At 43.2% G+C, this 15,761-nt stretch overlaps 1 protein-coding gene across 1 annotated transcript in view; it reads right to left on the bottom strand.

The window, feature by feature from the left end:
* Nucleotides 1–257: 257 nt before the first annotated feature.
* Nucleotides 258–15,761, bottom strand: part of COP1 (COP1 E3 ubiquitin ligase) — a 180,669-nt gene continuing 165,165 nt past the window's right edge. Inside the window, exons 19-20 of the mRNA XM_066597491.1 lie at nt 2,861–2,905; nt 258–720 (exon numbers count right to left, since the gene is read on the bottom strand). Of these exons, the coding sequence (XP_066453588.1) occupies nt 703–720; nt 2,861–2,905 (63 nt within the window). The 3' untranslated portion in view covers nt 258–702. The remainder of the gene's footprint in view (nt 721–2,860; nt 2,906–15,761) is intronic.

Genomic DNA, 15,761 nt, shown 5'->3' with positions numbered 1-15,761 from the left:
TGTCATAAGTCTTGGGACAGTCAGTCTGCAACATGGCTATGGGACATAGAACAAGTACCTAATCACATGGCATGTGCATAGTTCCCTTCAATAACCCACTGGGTGCGCTCTGTTGTACTGAATTAACACATGTCCAGAAAAGAGAGGGGGAACAAAATGAAGGTAAGATTGGATAAGATTTACCTTGAACACGACCCTATTACACTCGAAAATGTACATTTTTTAAACAAATAAAATGACATTATACTCAGACCACATGGTGTCCTTAGAAATATTTAAATCTTTATTTTTTTGTTTTTTGGGACTTTTTTTGCGTGATCTGTTTTTAGTAGCTTCCCCTACGATAAAAATGAAGCTTTTCTCTACCTCTCAGGTTATGTCCTCAGTGTTGGTAGGAACCGCGCACAAAGCAACAGGATACAGGCCCTCCAATTACTAAGGTATAAAGCAGCACCAGAAGAGAAATAGTACACAGTTATAAGGGTGGGAGAGTTCTTGAGCGTCCGGGGATGGCAGCATAAACCATTGAGTCTATTTATGCTCATTCCCACTTTTGCCCTCCCCTCTCGTGAGAGTCCAGAAGTGACATAATGCTTTGATGGTCTCCATCAGGAAGAGTTTTAGAGTTTTTTGCAGGTGGAGATCCTGCACAGGACAAGACAGTTTGAAGAACTCTTCATTTGTGAACTAGATGTCCATGTTTCATACCAGCTCCAGTACCTGAAAAGAAGGTGAAAGAACATTATGGTCTCTGCAATAGAAACTTACTGAGAAAGAACAAAAAATCTTATTTCCCCCATAATATTCAATCATCTGAACTCGAACCACCACACCAAGATAAAAGGTATATTTGCATTAGGTACGTAAAATACCTGACGCGGGTATATACTAGGTGATTTGTAGCTATGAAAAGGAGCCAAGAATAATGAGGTAGTTCAAGACAACAAGTCCTAAAAAAAAAACCTGCCTGGTTAAGAAAAATACTATCGAAAATATCAATTTTTTTTTTATTGCAGATCTTGAATTTATGCCTCATGTAAATATATTTAGCGCAGAACTCAGTCGCTTTAAGTACAATTTTAACCCCTTAATGACATTACTCATTTTAGCGGTCATAACTTTATTTTTTCCTCATTGTAGCTTTATGACACCTTGTATTTTGCGGGTCAAGTTTTAGTTTTTAATAGGAATCAATTTCTGGTACAGATATTTTAAATAACGTATTTTTGCTGGGGGGGGGGGGGGGAAGAAATGAAAAATTGCAATTTCTGCATTGTTTTGTGGATTCATTTTTACAGTGTGCATCATGTGGTTATTATATTAACTTTATTCTACGAGTCATTATGTTTATGACAAACACCAAATTTATAAAGGTTTTATTCTGTTTTAATACTTTTGCACAATATAAACACTATTCTCTACAAAAATGTTTTTTTTTTTGTGTGGGGCGCCACATTTGACGACCGGATTTTCCATTGACAGCTTTATGAGAACTTGTTATTTTGCAGGACAACTTGTGGTTTTTATTTATGTTTTATTCCGGTTTTTGGGGAAAAACATCTGAAATTTGCTAATTTGTAATTTTCTTTCTTACATAATTTACCGTGCTGGATAAGTAATGTCATATTTTAATAGTATAGGTTGTTATGGCGATATCAATAGAGATGAGCGAGCGTACTCGCTAAGGCAAATTACTTGAGCGTGTATGGGCATTTTTGAGTACATGCCTGCTTGCCCAAAAAGATTCGGGGGGGTGAAGAGGGGGGGGGTGGAGAGAATCTCTCTCGCCCCTGCTCACTCCCACAACTCACCGCTCACCCCCGCAGGCATGTACTCGAAAATGTCGATACTCGTTCGAGTAATTTGCCTTAATGAGTACGCTCGCTCATCTCTAGATATCAACTATGTATAGTTCTTCAGTAATTTTTTCAACATTTAAAGCCTTCAGTAAGGTGAAAAATCTTTTTAAAGTTTTCAGTAAAATATTGAAGTCAGCATCTTCAGGGTTAAAGAAAGGACAGATTAGGGGAGATTTCACGCCTTTTCTGGTAGGAAAAAAAGAACCCATACATGACAATTAGAGTGCAAATATATTGCTTGATACTGGGGCATGGGGGCGATAACATGAAGAAAAGTCTATGTCACACCTTTGCTGGGAAAGGGGCCAGAGGCAGGAGACTCACAAATCTCTGCTGCCTGCTCATCCACCTCTCCTTCCCTCTCTGCTCTGCACACTGACTCAAAAGTGACAGCTGTAAATACAGCACTCTCAACCCTACATCAAACAGCTGTAGCTGCGGTTCAGCAAGTGCTAAAGACATTCCAAGAAAATTGGCTTTAAAATAACACCAAAAGCATGTCAGTAGCACTGATCAAACCGGAGCTACAGCCGTCTACAGTTCTGAACAAAGCTTGTTTTTTTCAATGTCCTTTTTCTGCAAAACGAACACAGTTTTTCCTAATCTGTAGATCTTAAGGAATAATTCTATGAATTGATGTTTTTTCACATTTTTTTTTGTATGATATTTAACCCCTTAGTGATCAAGGGGGGATTTAAATGCCGCTGTCAGAATTGACAGGGGCAGTTAAATGGTTAACAACTCCAATGAGTCGCGCGGCTTATCGGAGCTGTTGCCGCTGGGTGCTGGCTGTAAGAAACAGCCGGCAGCCGCGATGTATGGAGGGAGATCACCCTGCGATCTCCCTTCATACACGTCCTGCAGCTGCAAGATGTAAAAACACGATAGGCCAGTCACTAAAAGGGTTAAAGATAACAGGTGCAAGTGGACACAAATAACTTGTATAACCACCAAATTGGTAGTCATGACTAATGCCTACAGAGATGAATGGTACTACTTACCTTGATTGTGCCCTGGCTGTTAGCAGCAATAAGAACATTGGACTCCTATGAAAAAAGAAAAAAAAAAGTTGTGTAAATGGATACTTGAATCATCAAAAACATCTATTCAAAAAGTGGGACTATTGATGGCATTAAAAGCTACTTTAGGAGGCCTGTTACATTGTGACCTTCAAAAATGCGGATACTACTTGGAATAAATGGGAGAAGCAGCGGGTTTTATGGATGTTCTCTGTTAAAAGGATTGCGCCAAACAGGATATTTGTCTTTTTACACCAGCTGATATCGCTCGAACAAGCGAATGTTGTCAGAGTCTGCTCATTCATAGAGGGAGATACATAATTGGCTCATTCAACGAGAAATTGTTCAGCATTTCACATTCGCTGTATATGTGAATGAGAACGATTAAATGAGCGCTGTTTTAACTGAACTATTAGTGAATGATGACTTTTCGCTTGTCTATTTTATGCAAGCATAAAAGTGAAGCATCATTCGTCGTTTGGTCATTGGCACATATTTAGATGGAACGGTTATCATCGTTCCCTTTTGCTCGTTTGAACGCAGATAACAAGAACAGGGGTCCCGTTTCTCCCCATATGAATGGAGCGGCACTTGAGCATGTACTCTGCCTTTTCATTCATCTCTATGAGACTAACAGACATAGCTGAGTATAAATTCTCGTCAATTTTGGTGTTCCAGGGAGATGAATGAAACAGCAGCTTGCATGCTCGACCACTCATAATGGGCACGTGGGACCCCCTTTCTCCTGATCTATGGGAGTCCCAGTGGTCAGATGCTCACGATCAGGCACTTGTGCCAAGTTTAAAACCAGCCCCCATCAACAGCATAACTCCTTTAAAGTCTAATTTAACAAGCCTTACCCTACGGCACATAAAGAGAGAACGCACCTTGCTGACTTTGGTGGCACACAAGAGAACGGAAATGAGGATGTAAAATTAAATATTTAAGGGGTTGTCCGGGAGTACAAGAATACATCTTAATTAGGAGAGCACAAGACCAGCTTTAGTTTCCGAATATACTCAATGCAACAATCCTGTAATGATTTTGGTCATTGATTTTTCCATATGCTCTACGTTAGAATTTATGAGCAATGTCCTGATCTCCGGCACCGACGGGATGGTGAGAAGGGGTATTTGTTTACTCGTAACAAATCCATGAATGCTGATCAAAACCAATAGGGATACACTGACCCCTGCCCTCCTCTAGCTGCGGTCAGAACTTTATGGCAAGGCAATATAATACAGCAATAGTTACCTCTGTTGACATCTATTTGCCTCCTGATGACAGATGGGGTGAAATGTCCAAAAACTTTAAAAATAAGTCTAGGAAGAAAATCTGCTAAAACTTTCCCACATATTTATTTACATATTTTCTGGAAGTGCTCAGAACCAGGAATATATGACAACTTAATGATTGTTGGGGGGCATTTCTGTTAATAATCCAACTGCAGAACACTACAAGGTGGCGTAAATAATGAGCGTTCTGCCATACAGCAAATGGAGATACAAAAGATTTTAAACGCGCAACGTCCACCTTTGTTTTAGAGAACATATATAGAATTAATCCAAGTCCTAAAGGGGTGGTCTAGTTGTAAACTCTTCATTACGTCATCAATGGTACATCAGCAGGTGTCCATTGCCCGGAACCTCCCCTGATCAGCTGTTCTCTACGCCAATGTGCTCATGCACTTTGCTGATTGGAAACTCGGCCTACAGTTCAGAGCTGTCCACTGGAGGAACCATTCATTTCACTTAGAATTTTGCATGTAATACCAAGCCTGGCCACTTCAGTGAGAACTGTGCTGTTTGCTTCCTGCAGAAATCAGCTTAGTCCATGACTGCGAGGGCCAGAGAACAGAATTTGTGGGGGGTCGCTGTTAATGGACCATGCATAGATCTACTATTGATAAGGGTTGGCCATCAATCGTATACATCTGGACTACCTCTTTAACCCTTCCAGGAACTTAATTTATTCAATTAGATTTGAAACAGTTTAAAATTATGGAACACATATGTCCGTTGGTTCTCAAAGGGTTAGAACACACAGGTATGTAAAACACACCTCTCGATTTTGTGTCGGTCCTGAATTCCTTTCACAGATCCGATAGTCATCATCGGAAACGGTCAAACTTGTTGCCAAAAACATCCCTAACAGCTTGGTCGAGCTTCTAAAACTGTAAAGCACCTGGTGCAAAAATGAATACTTTCCAGGATTTAAAGTAAAAAAAAGAAATTTGCAAATCTATGTGCAGATACTGATCCAGCAAGAAATACAGGTAGATTTCAACTCCGTAGTCTGCAGAATTCTGAATACAGCTCTGGATTACAGTAAAAGCTGTAGCTCAGGAACAGTAGACATCAAGTGGACTCTTTAAAAGGATACCCACTGCTTTCTCCAAGTTTTTATTGGTGGGCACAGTTACCCCCATTGATTGTCAAAGTAAAGGCACAAAAAAGTAACTAGCCGAGTGTTGTTCCCACTCAACTTAGAAAGTCTTCGTTCAGAGCCAAGCATGTGGTGTATAGACTCATACTTTCTATTGGCTTGTTCGTTTCTTCAAGGGGAACCGATCAAAGCCGAAGTGAATAGAGCTCAGCCGATCACTTCTACCCCTTGTTAGCCGAGTGCTGTGCCCCCTTGGCTTCAGTGTATGAATCCATAGCAAGTATAGGAGTCTGTACACCGCATGCTCGACTCTTCGAGGAGAACCAAGCAAAGACCTTCAAAGCCGAAGGTGCCTAGCACTCAGCTGATGGCTTCTGCCCCATTGTTTTAGTGATCAGTCTGTGACTCTTCACCCAGAACCAGATGGATCAAAACTTCGGACATGTCAAAAGTTTTAGAACATGCTAGTTACACTTTAAGTAAGCATTCTAAGAAATCTCATGCATGGTATTTTGAGGACAAGAAAATCACAATACTCCAAGAAAATTACTAGATCCGAGTAGATGGGGCTTGCGAGAAAACTGGAGTCTCCTAGCAGAACGCCACGAGGCGAAGATGGATTAGGAGTAAAGCAAAAAATTATAGGAGGTGTGGATAGACTCGGTAGGGGTGCAAGATAAAGAAATGCTAAATGAAAGTAGGCGTGTATACTCGCTGTGAAGTATAAGGAAAACCGATTCCATTCTATCCTTCTACAGATTTCCCCCTTCTTGAGATACATCCACAAGCAATATTGTTTTACTAGCCTAGAAAAGCAAAATTGTAATTTATTCCGATGCCAGGCCAACAATAAGCAGATTTACCACATTGTGCATACAGAAACGTGATACAGGCACTGCCATAAACACACGTGCAATAAGAGCAAAGACCGTATCTTCTGCACCTCCCCCAGCTGACCGATGCCGTCAAGTCCAGAAGCCAAGGACGCTGCCGAGCTCCCATCACACAGGACAGGTTCATTACACTTCAGCCGCCGGTAGCCCGGGCAGGTCGCTCACTGATCACCGCACATGGGAAGATGCTCCACTTTCTGCACTGAATGAATCCCAGTCATTTCTTCTCAAGGCGAAGATACAGAATTCTATCAGTGGAAGCTGAAATCCCAGCAATCATGTTGGCCCTTTCATGGCACACCGCAGCATTGATCTTACAAGGATCCTTTAACCTCCTTGTGGTTTGATCCTTCTGTGATCATAAAAGTAGCACCGCACAGCGAAACCCATTGACTCGAATAATGGGAGAATACGGAAACAACATCTGGGTAGCAGAATGAACTTTCAACTTAAAGGGGTTGTCCCGCGCCGAAACGGGTTTTTTTCTTTTCAATATCCCCCCCGTTCGGCGCGAGACAAACCCGATGCAGGGGTTAAAAAAAAAAAAACGGATAGTGCTTACCTGAATCCCCGCGCTCCGGTGACTTCTTACTTACCTTGCGAAGATGGCCGCCAGGATCTTCACCCTCGGTGGACCGCAGGTCTTCTGTGCGGTCCATTGCCGATTCCAGCCTCCTGATTGGCTGGAATCGGCACGGGGCGGAGCTACAAGGGGCCGCTCTCCGGCACGAGCGGTCCCATTCAGAAAAGACGACGACCGGACTGCGCAAGCGCGTCTAATCGGGCGATTAGACGCTGAAAATTAGACGGCACCATGGAGACGGGGATGCTAGCAACGGAACAGGTAAGTGAATAACTTGTGTATGGCTCATAATTAATGCACAATGTACATTACAAAGTGCATTAATATGGCCATACAGAAGTGTATAACCCCACTTTGTTTCGCGGGACAACCCCTTTAATTGTTAAAACGGTTTCTGTAATCCTCCATGCAAGAGACCACAGAGGAGAAGTGAATGTTGGCTTGTGTGTAGCTTTGCGAAGGGATCAGGATAAATGCAGTAGTCTTTGGTCATTTTCCATAATGTGCCCACAAGCAATACATCGGAAAGAATCTAACACCGATACAAATATAAAGTTTTAAAGAGTATGAATATTAAAGCAAAATGCATTTTATTAGCGTAAGGCCATCAAAACGGCTCCTTTTCCATAGGGGGAAGGTCTTTAAAAAAAGAACATGTCTTCTGCTTGGAGGTCTCAAAGTGATCATATATTGCACAGTTGTCAAGTGATTTTTAGGAGTGCCAAGTAATAACACATTTCCATTCATTCCAACGGGACAGATAGCTAAGTGTTTGACCTCTCACATCTCCAGTGGTCCCATCGAAATGTGCGCCTGCCACTGCTCATTTCTGGATGTCTTGGAGCCCTATTCTTGGGATCGGTGAGGTCCCAGCATTCTGACCCACTGTGGGCAGGAGACAACTTTCAATCTTGGTACAACCACTGTAATTTTGATCTCCATAGATTGGAGTAGTCACTGAAGAATGCCATGAATGAAAGGGTCCCAAGCTTTCAGTATAGGACCTCTTAAACCTAGGCCAGGGACGCACAACGGTTTCTTGTCCAAGGGTCATATTGTCAAATTTAACCAATAACAAGGGCCGCAACAATTCTTTATCCGCTGAAATATTTATGGGGCATCAAAAGTATATAATGTAAATATTTGAAAGGAGCCGGTTCCATTTCGAGGACTCCCACCTTCCAGGAGTATCTTCCCCATTTACACTCCAGAAAAGAAGGAGACCGTAAATCCATGCAGCGCTCTCCATTTTAGGTTCCATGAGTTGCTGAAATAGCCGAATGTTTCAATATTCCCGTAAAGTACAATAAAGAGAGATGCACTCATGCATGGCCACCACTCAACCTAATTTACTCCTTTCCGGAGTATCAGGAACCCCCCACCCATTCTACCTCTGAGGTGTATTCAAGTTCTGAGGTCTCCTAATTTTTTTTTCTTTAGTATTTTTTTTTTTTTTTTTTTACTTAGCCCAGAAAGCTTAAAGGGGTTGTCCCGCGAAACAAAGTGGGGGTATACACTTCTGTATGGCCATATTAATGCACTTTGTAATGTACATTGTGCATTAATTATGAGCCATACAGAAGTTATTCACTTACCTGTTCCGTTGCTAGCGTCCTCGTCTCCATGGTGCCGTCTAATTTTCAGCATCTAATCGCCGGATTAGACGCGCTTGTGCAGTCCGGTCTTCTTCTTTTCTGAATGGGGCCGCTCGTGCCGGAGAGCGGCTCCTCGTAGCTCCGCCCGGTCACGTGCCGATTCCAGCCATTCAGGAGGCTGGAATCGGCAATGGACCGCACAGAAGACCTGCGGTCCACCGAGGGTGAAGATCCCGGCGGCCATCTTCACAAGGTAAGTCAGAAGTCGCCGGAGCGCGGGGATTCGGGTAAGTACTGGACGGTTTGTTTTTTTTATGCCTGCATCGGGTTTGTCTCGCGCCGAACGGGGGGGCTATTGAAAAAAAACCAAAAACGTTTCGGCGCGGGACAACCCCATTTAAGTATTGTCACTTAACATAAGGTCTCTCCTGATGTACAGATTGCATGGCCGCTATGAATGCTTCTTTACGGGGCCTGTTTTGCCCACAAAAATAAATAATTAGCTGACGCAAGAGTGGCACAAATGGTAAATGTGCAACCAAGGAGAGTCTCCTTCGTTTTTGAAAAAAGTAAAACAAAAAAAAAATGGCTGGTGCAAGGTCAGGTGTGTAGGGAGCATAAGAAACCATTTCAAAGTTGTCACGAAGAAAACCCTAAATAGGGCTGCTGCATGAGCAGGATCGCCGTATTGATGGATTTGCAGCTCCCACCTGGAGGAAACTTCCCGGATCATCAGGGCTTCATACAGAACGGTGTGCACAGATTCTATGGAGATGCAGACTTTGCAGGCAATAAACGGTTCTGTATAGCCACTTGGTCCACTGGTGCAATCATGTTGTTGGACCAGTTAGTGCATGGCCGAGGCTCCTTTGGTTGCTTCCCACAATGATGTTCAGCCCTCTTAGTACTCTCAAACCAACAGATGCACATTTTTCACATCCATGACACCCTCACCGCATATCTCATTCAACTGCCGATAAATATCAGTGTGCGTCATTCCGCACAAGTGAATAAAAAGGATGATTACATTGTCCTTTTAAAGGGGTTGTACTGCAATTATAAGTTATCCCCTATCCACAACATAGGGCTTAACTTGCGGATCAGTGGGAGTCTCCCCGATCTTGAAAACAGGACCCCCATATCACTGTTAATGTAGCAAGCATGGTCAGCACTCCATTCATTTCAAAGGGGCTAATGGAAACAGTTGAGTGGCACTCACTTGGCCATCTCCGCAATCCCATTGAAAGCGAATGGAACACTAGAGCAGTTGTGCAGTAACCCTGCAGTAGGGACGACGTGGCACATGGAACCCCCGTACTTGGGATCAGCAGGTGTCTGAGCGGTGAGGCCCCAACCAATCAACAAGTTATCCCCTATCCTGTGGTTGGGGGCAACACATGACGACATTACGGGTTGCAGGTTATGCACCCCTGGCCTTGATCATCCTTGCTTTGTGCACAGCAATTCCTGACCAAGAGGCATCCAATTATATTGTGTTGCGACCCCTTAATTATAGTGAGCCCCACATTTTCTGAAATCCATAAAGCCCCTTTAAATTTGAAACGCTGTTAATTATGGAGACATTTTCCTGCACTTCTCATTAAACCACAGCTAGAAAATGCCTAAAAGACAAACCTTAAATAGGAGGAGGTGAACCTCCCCTTCCCGTGTGACCCTATCGCTGACTTCTATTCATATTAGTGGTATTGTGACGCGGAGACCATTTCCAAGCCCGGTCTCCCTCCTTCCGCCGAGGATTGTTCAGAAGCCCGGGCACGCTTCTGATCGTGAAAGATTACGGTTTCCATTGTCGGCGTAATATTCTGATGCATCAGATGGTAGGCTGTAAAAGGCATACAGATGAAGTGATTGCGGTGGCCTTGTAAATAAAACGGAATGTGGAGACTAAAGCGCTAATAAAAAGATAAATATAAAAGTGAGGCCAACTGTATTAATGGACTGAATCACTGGCAGATAATTAAGAGGTTATGCGCTTGCACTCAAATGCAATATGGTAGGAGGTGCAGCACTTAACCACTTAGCAGCCGGAGACGTGCGCTCGGCTCTACTCGCTGCTGCTCTTTGTGCGAGGATATAATGCGCTGTATTATGAAATCTCCTGCATGCGACCCCGAGGTTGTGAATGTAATTACATGATATAATATGATGTCATGGCTGTGGGCGAAGACCTTGCTTTCTAAAAGCCGAGCCACAAGCAGGAAATGAAAAAAAAACATTTCCAGGCATATTAACTAAATGCAATGACAAGTTATTGCAAGAATGGGAGAACGGGCCGTAGGGGGCATACTTTTCCTGCCGCTTTACGTTCGTTCTGCGGAAACCCCTAAAGAGTCAAAGCGGTGGAACTGCGAATTGCTTTTGACGAGTAATTCTTAAATAGTTCAAGTCGTGTCAAATTCAGGGTGAATGTTGGAACAAACACACAAAAAAAAAAATATAACTCAAGACTATAAAAACTGAGCAAAAAAAGAGCAAAGCAATTACTTCTAAGAGGCCTGTCGAATAAAAGCTCTCCAGAATTCAAATGCCAAAAAGGACTGCCATATCCTCAACGCTGTGGCATCCAGATAGAATGTCACCCGTTTGGCTCCTACGTTGTGCGCCAGCGCTGCTTTGCCATTTCCGATGCCAGACTTGTTTGTATTCTGCTGTGATTTCGCCTCGACGCACTCAACTATAAATTCCAAAAGGTCTAAATATACATCTTGCTGTTAATCTGCCTGGGAAATGCTACAGTGACAGCATCCAAAACACGACCGGGGAATGGGTTTGGATGAATCGGATGTGTTAAAGTGACAGTCAACCTAGATGACAAATAGCAAAGTGTTGCCTGTATACCGGTTGGCGGGGGACTCTACGAGTTCCCGGTAGAGTAACAAGGGTCTTTTACATCTTCGTTTTCTCCATGTTCCAGCTGTTGTGATGGAACTTCACATCCATATTCTCTAACAGAGCAGATGTTGTCTTCTTGGGACAACCCCAGTATGAGCCTGAACAAAGAGTGTCGCCGATTCTGGCAGCTTGAGCGGTCCTTGTAGTCCAAGGATGGCCATTCATCTCAATGGCTGTCATATACTGCTACATTTCCCCTACAGGCTGATAGCTCTTTCCCCTGACCAATCAGTCTATTGCCAAGGGATCCACATGCTGAAAGGGGTTTTCTCTGATGGGACAATCTATTTAATGGGGTTGTCTGGTTACTGGACAACATTGCCCCTATAGTTTAGGTTGCATTAAAACAAAAAGAGCAGCACTTGCCCCTCCTTTGCCACAGGGATCCTGCCCTGTGGTCCAGTGACTGTGCCGTTGTTTGTTGTGGAAGAGGTCATCACCGGAAGTCAACTGACCACCGCAGCATCACAGCCCGTTCTCCAGGCACCAATTCTCACATACTGGGCACCAGGATGCTAGGAGTTCAGAAAGGGGATTCTGCAGTCTCTGATTGGCTGCAGCTGTCAAGTGACTTCCACAATACACACCGGGGAATGTGGCACTGCTACGGCGCTGGATCCCAGAGGAGAGGTAAGTAAAGTATTGCTCTTCTTTTTTTTTAACACAATTGGAGCTATAGGGACAATGTTTTTGATAAGTGGACAACCCCTCAAAGGATTTTTATTTTACCCTATAGTAAGTAATGGCATGCCGCTAGGATAAACCCATCACTTTGTCATTGGTGGAAGTCTGACTGCCAGAATTGACACTGATCCTCAAAATTAATTTCCCCTGCACAGGGGGTGGCCGGAGCTACTACACAACCCCATTCACTTTTATGGAGCGGTGACTTTTTTTGGTCATGTGCTGTGCAGGGAATAAATCAAAGGGACCTCGGGTCTCATGGTTGCTTGAGGTCCCAGAAGTCAGGCAGACACAGTTATAAGGCTATGGCATAGCCCAGTGGTATGCCACAATTCAATGAGATGGGAATACTCCAACTGTAGCCAAAGCAGTAGAAGGGATGTCTACCATCTCACAACCGAGATCATTTAGAGAGGTAGAGCAGGTTTTCCCCCAAAAAACTGGTCCAAATGATGGGATCCTTATCCTAAACGGACTGGGTTGTCCTCATTGGAGACTACCCAAGTGTCAAGACTATCAGCATTACCTTAGGGCATGTAGCAGTTCCTGCCACAACACCGTATGATAGTTCTAGCTGAAGAACTTTTGTTCTAGTCTGCTCAATTCCAACTTCACTAGGATAGATCATTCAATCCCTACTTGAGTCTTGTCATACCTTATAAAATAAAGTGTCCATCAAGTGAAGAACCATGCCTACATTATGCAAATCACAGAAAATGTTTAGATAAGGTTTGATACGGGTGAATTTCCATTGACCCTATACCTATGAAGCCACACACTTCCAACGAGTTTTGAAGAGCTCCAAGTTCCAGAATACCTAGGCAGCCATAAGTAGGTAGGAATAAAACATTCACAGAGCCCTTGATTCCTGCCTTACACGGAAAATGCATTTTTTCAAGCAAAAGGGTATCACAAGAAATTGTGGTATTTACTTTTAGTCTTATTTGATGACCTTAAGATTAAAGACTTTCTCTATCTATTTTATCCCTCATTTAGCATTTTCCATGCAGACCGCCAACATTAAAATAAAAGCGGTTTGTTCTAAAAAGAAAAACAAAAAAGCGAGGGTGACCTCCATGTTCTGGTAATTCATAGTCCTATAGAAATGCGGTATTAATCTCACATCCAGCCAGAAGAGTGAGCATGGTTATATTATCTGACGTTGGACTGAAAATTGCCTTGTGTGCTTTACATTCCAAAGAACATGGATTTCATTTCCTTAAAATGTTGAGTTTGACAGTTTATTTTATGACAATCCGCTAGCTGAGGATGCCGGCACACAACAGTATTATATAGATCCGGAGAGACGTTTATTGAATCAACACTTCAGATTTCTATTACAATGACATGAAAAGAAAAAAAAAATGGTCAGCTATCCTGGATAGAATGACGTTTCTCAATATATAGAAAAACTCTTAAAGGGGACATTCTCCTAGCACCGTTTTATTCTGCACCATAAGAAGCTAATCTGATCAGAATCCATTTCCCATTCTGACACCATATACTGTATATACATTACTCGTCAGGCCATATTAGGCAACGTAGCTAGGTTGGTAATGTTTGTTTTAAGAACATACGCTTTAAAAGTAGGGATGGGGGTGCGATTTCAAGACACTATGGGGTTTTCCAGGACATCAAAAAAAAAGTTCTACGGCCTTAAAAGGAAAGAGAAGTTGAATATTTGCATATTCTGGCAGCTCCCCATCCGGCGCTGTAGCCCCGTTACCCGTCGCTCGAAACACGGAAGAAGGGGAGGGTAGTCACGTGATGTTCATTGTGCGCATGTCCGTGCAGCCACTCCTATGCTTCAACGGTGATTCTTCTATGGCCACTGAAGCCCATCAGTGGCCGAGCAGTCACATGCATAATGAACAGCACATGTCCGCCCACCGCTTTTTCCAGCTTCCGTGTGGTGGGCACCGAGGCTGCAGCACTAGACACGGAGCAGTTGGGATAGGCAAGTATTCAATTTTTCTTTATTTTAAGGCTGTATCAAACTACTAATGACCCCTTGTCCGTTAGTATGTGAGTGCTTCTCATGCTCCGTGGTGCAGATCTACAGCAGATTTCACCCTCTCAATTCAACTCAGATCTGCACCAAAGTCTTTGGCAAATCAGCTACATGTGAAAAAAAACTATATTTGTTTTAATGGGTAAAAAAGCCACCATAAAAAGAATGTATGGTGGAAACTGTAAATGGGTTATCTGGGATTACAGAACTAGAGTTGGGTATAGCGCTTGAAGCGACTCGCTCAAACTATCCTACATTGAGATTATTAGGAACATTGGAATGACCAGTGCCACAGGGTTGTTCTTTGATGATGGTTACAAGAGCCTTCACATCAGCATGGTTCACTAATTAGGTCTGCTTCCTATAGTAAGGATTTATACAGACTAGGAATAGCTTAGCCTGGGCATATCTAGTTCATATAAAGCGGTTATGGCAAATAGTGACAATATAACTCCCTCAGGATCTAACTTTTCAAACTTCTTTTGCTTATATGACAGCCAATGTGATAAATAGCACAAGTGCGAATCACTTTAACACTAGAGATGAGCGAGCATACTCGATAAGGCAAACTACTCAAGCGAGTAGTGCCTTATTAGAGTACCTGCCCACTCGTCTCTACAGATTCAGGTGCTGGCAAGGGGCGGGGAGATCTCTCTCTCCCTCTCTCCCTCTCTCCCCCCCGCTCACCGCTGTAACTTACCTCTCACCCGCGCCGGCAGCTGAATCTTTAGAGACGAGCGGGCAGGTACTCTAATAAGGCACTACTCGCTCGAATAGTTTGCCTTATCGAGTATGCTTGCTCATCTCTATTTAACACCCTAAAATTACATCTTTGTGCTGAAAAATCCCTTTAAAGTTCTAGCCACTGGGAGTTTCCTTTCCTAATTTGCCATCCACTGCCTGTTGTCAAGTGAAGTCTGTCTCTAGTAACAGATAAGACAAACAACAGGAAGTGGAGGAGGATGAAGACTCATGCTGCCCATAGTAATCTATAGGGAAGAAATGAAGAGGTGAGGAGAGGCAGAGACTCACAAGGACAGCCTGTTGATAGAAATAAGTTATTTGCTGTGCTACAGCTACTGAAAACTTTACAGTTCTGTACTTCTCTAATGTCCTCCACGATTCAATGATTTGCATGTGTGTGCTACAAACAGTAGAATCTGCAGTTTTCTCCATGTGCAGTGTATAGAAGACATCAAAACCATAGTCTCTTCCCACCAGCTCAGAGAAAACTGAAAATCAAAAGATACAGCCTGCAGATGGGGGAAAGGGTGATAAATGCAATATGCACACAAATCAGAAATAGTGTTATCTCTTATAACACCATTTATTATGAAATGTTACGTACCCTTAAAAGAAATCCCACAAGCCACCATGCTGTGAAGTAACAGGACCAATCCCTATACTGCACACTGAAGACGCTGGATGCAGGGGTAGAATACTAGGGATTGGTTATCAGGTGGATTGCAGTCTGCAGCACCGCAGTCATTTTATGACACTACAGCCCTATTGAAAATACAAGCCTGACAAAACCTGCAATTTGCCATTACGTGGCGGTGTCACAACAAAAGCACAAGACCGAAAAACAAAGAATTGCAGCTGTGATCAGTAAAGCAGGATTAGCTTGCTGTTCCTTATGTATTATAGCCTACGATGGGGCCAAAAGCTGTTAATAGCCTTGAAGACGTCTTTCATCAAGCACTTGTTTACCTTCTCTGCAAACATGCAAGTCGTTACCGGCGAACCTGTCTAAAGCGTCTTCCGCTGATCTGATACCGACAACCTGTCAATTCGCAGAGCTTGGGAGCAGCAGGAACGC

Source organism: Eleutherodactylus coqui, chromosome 3, assembly GCF_035609145.1.
Source record: "Eleutherodactylus coqui strain aEleCoq1 chromosome 3, aEleCoq1.hap1, whole genome shotgun sequence".
Classification (NCBI taxonomy): domain Eukaryota; kingdom Metazoa; phylum Chordata; class Amphibia; order Anura; family Eleutherodactylidae; genus Eleutherodactylus; species Eleutherodactylus coqui.
This window is presented reverse-complemented; position numbering and strand designations above follow the sequence as displayed.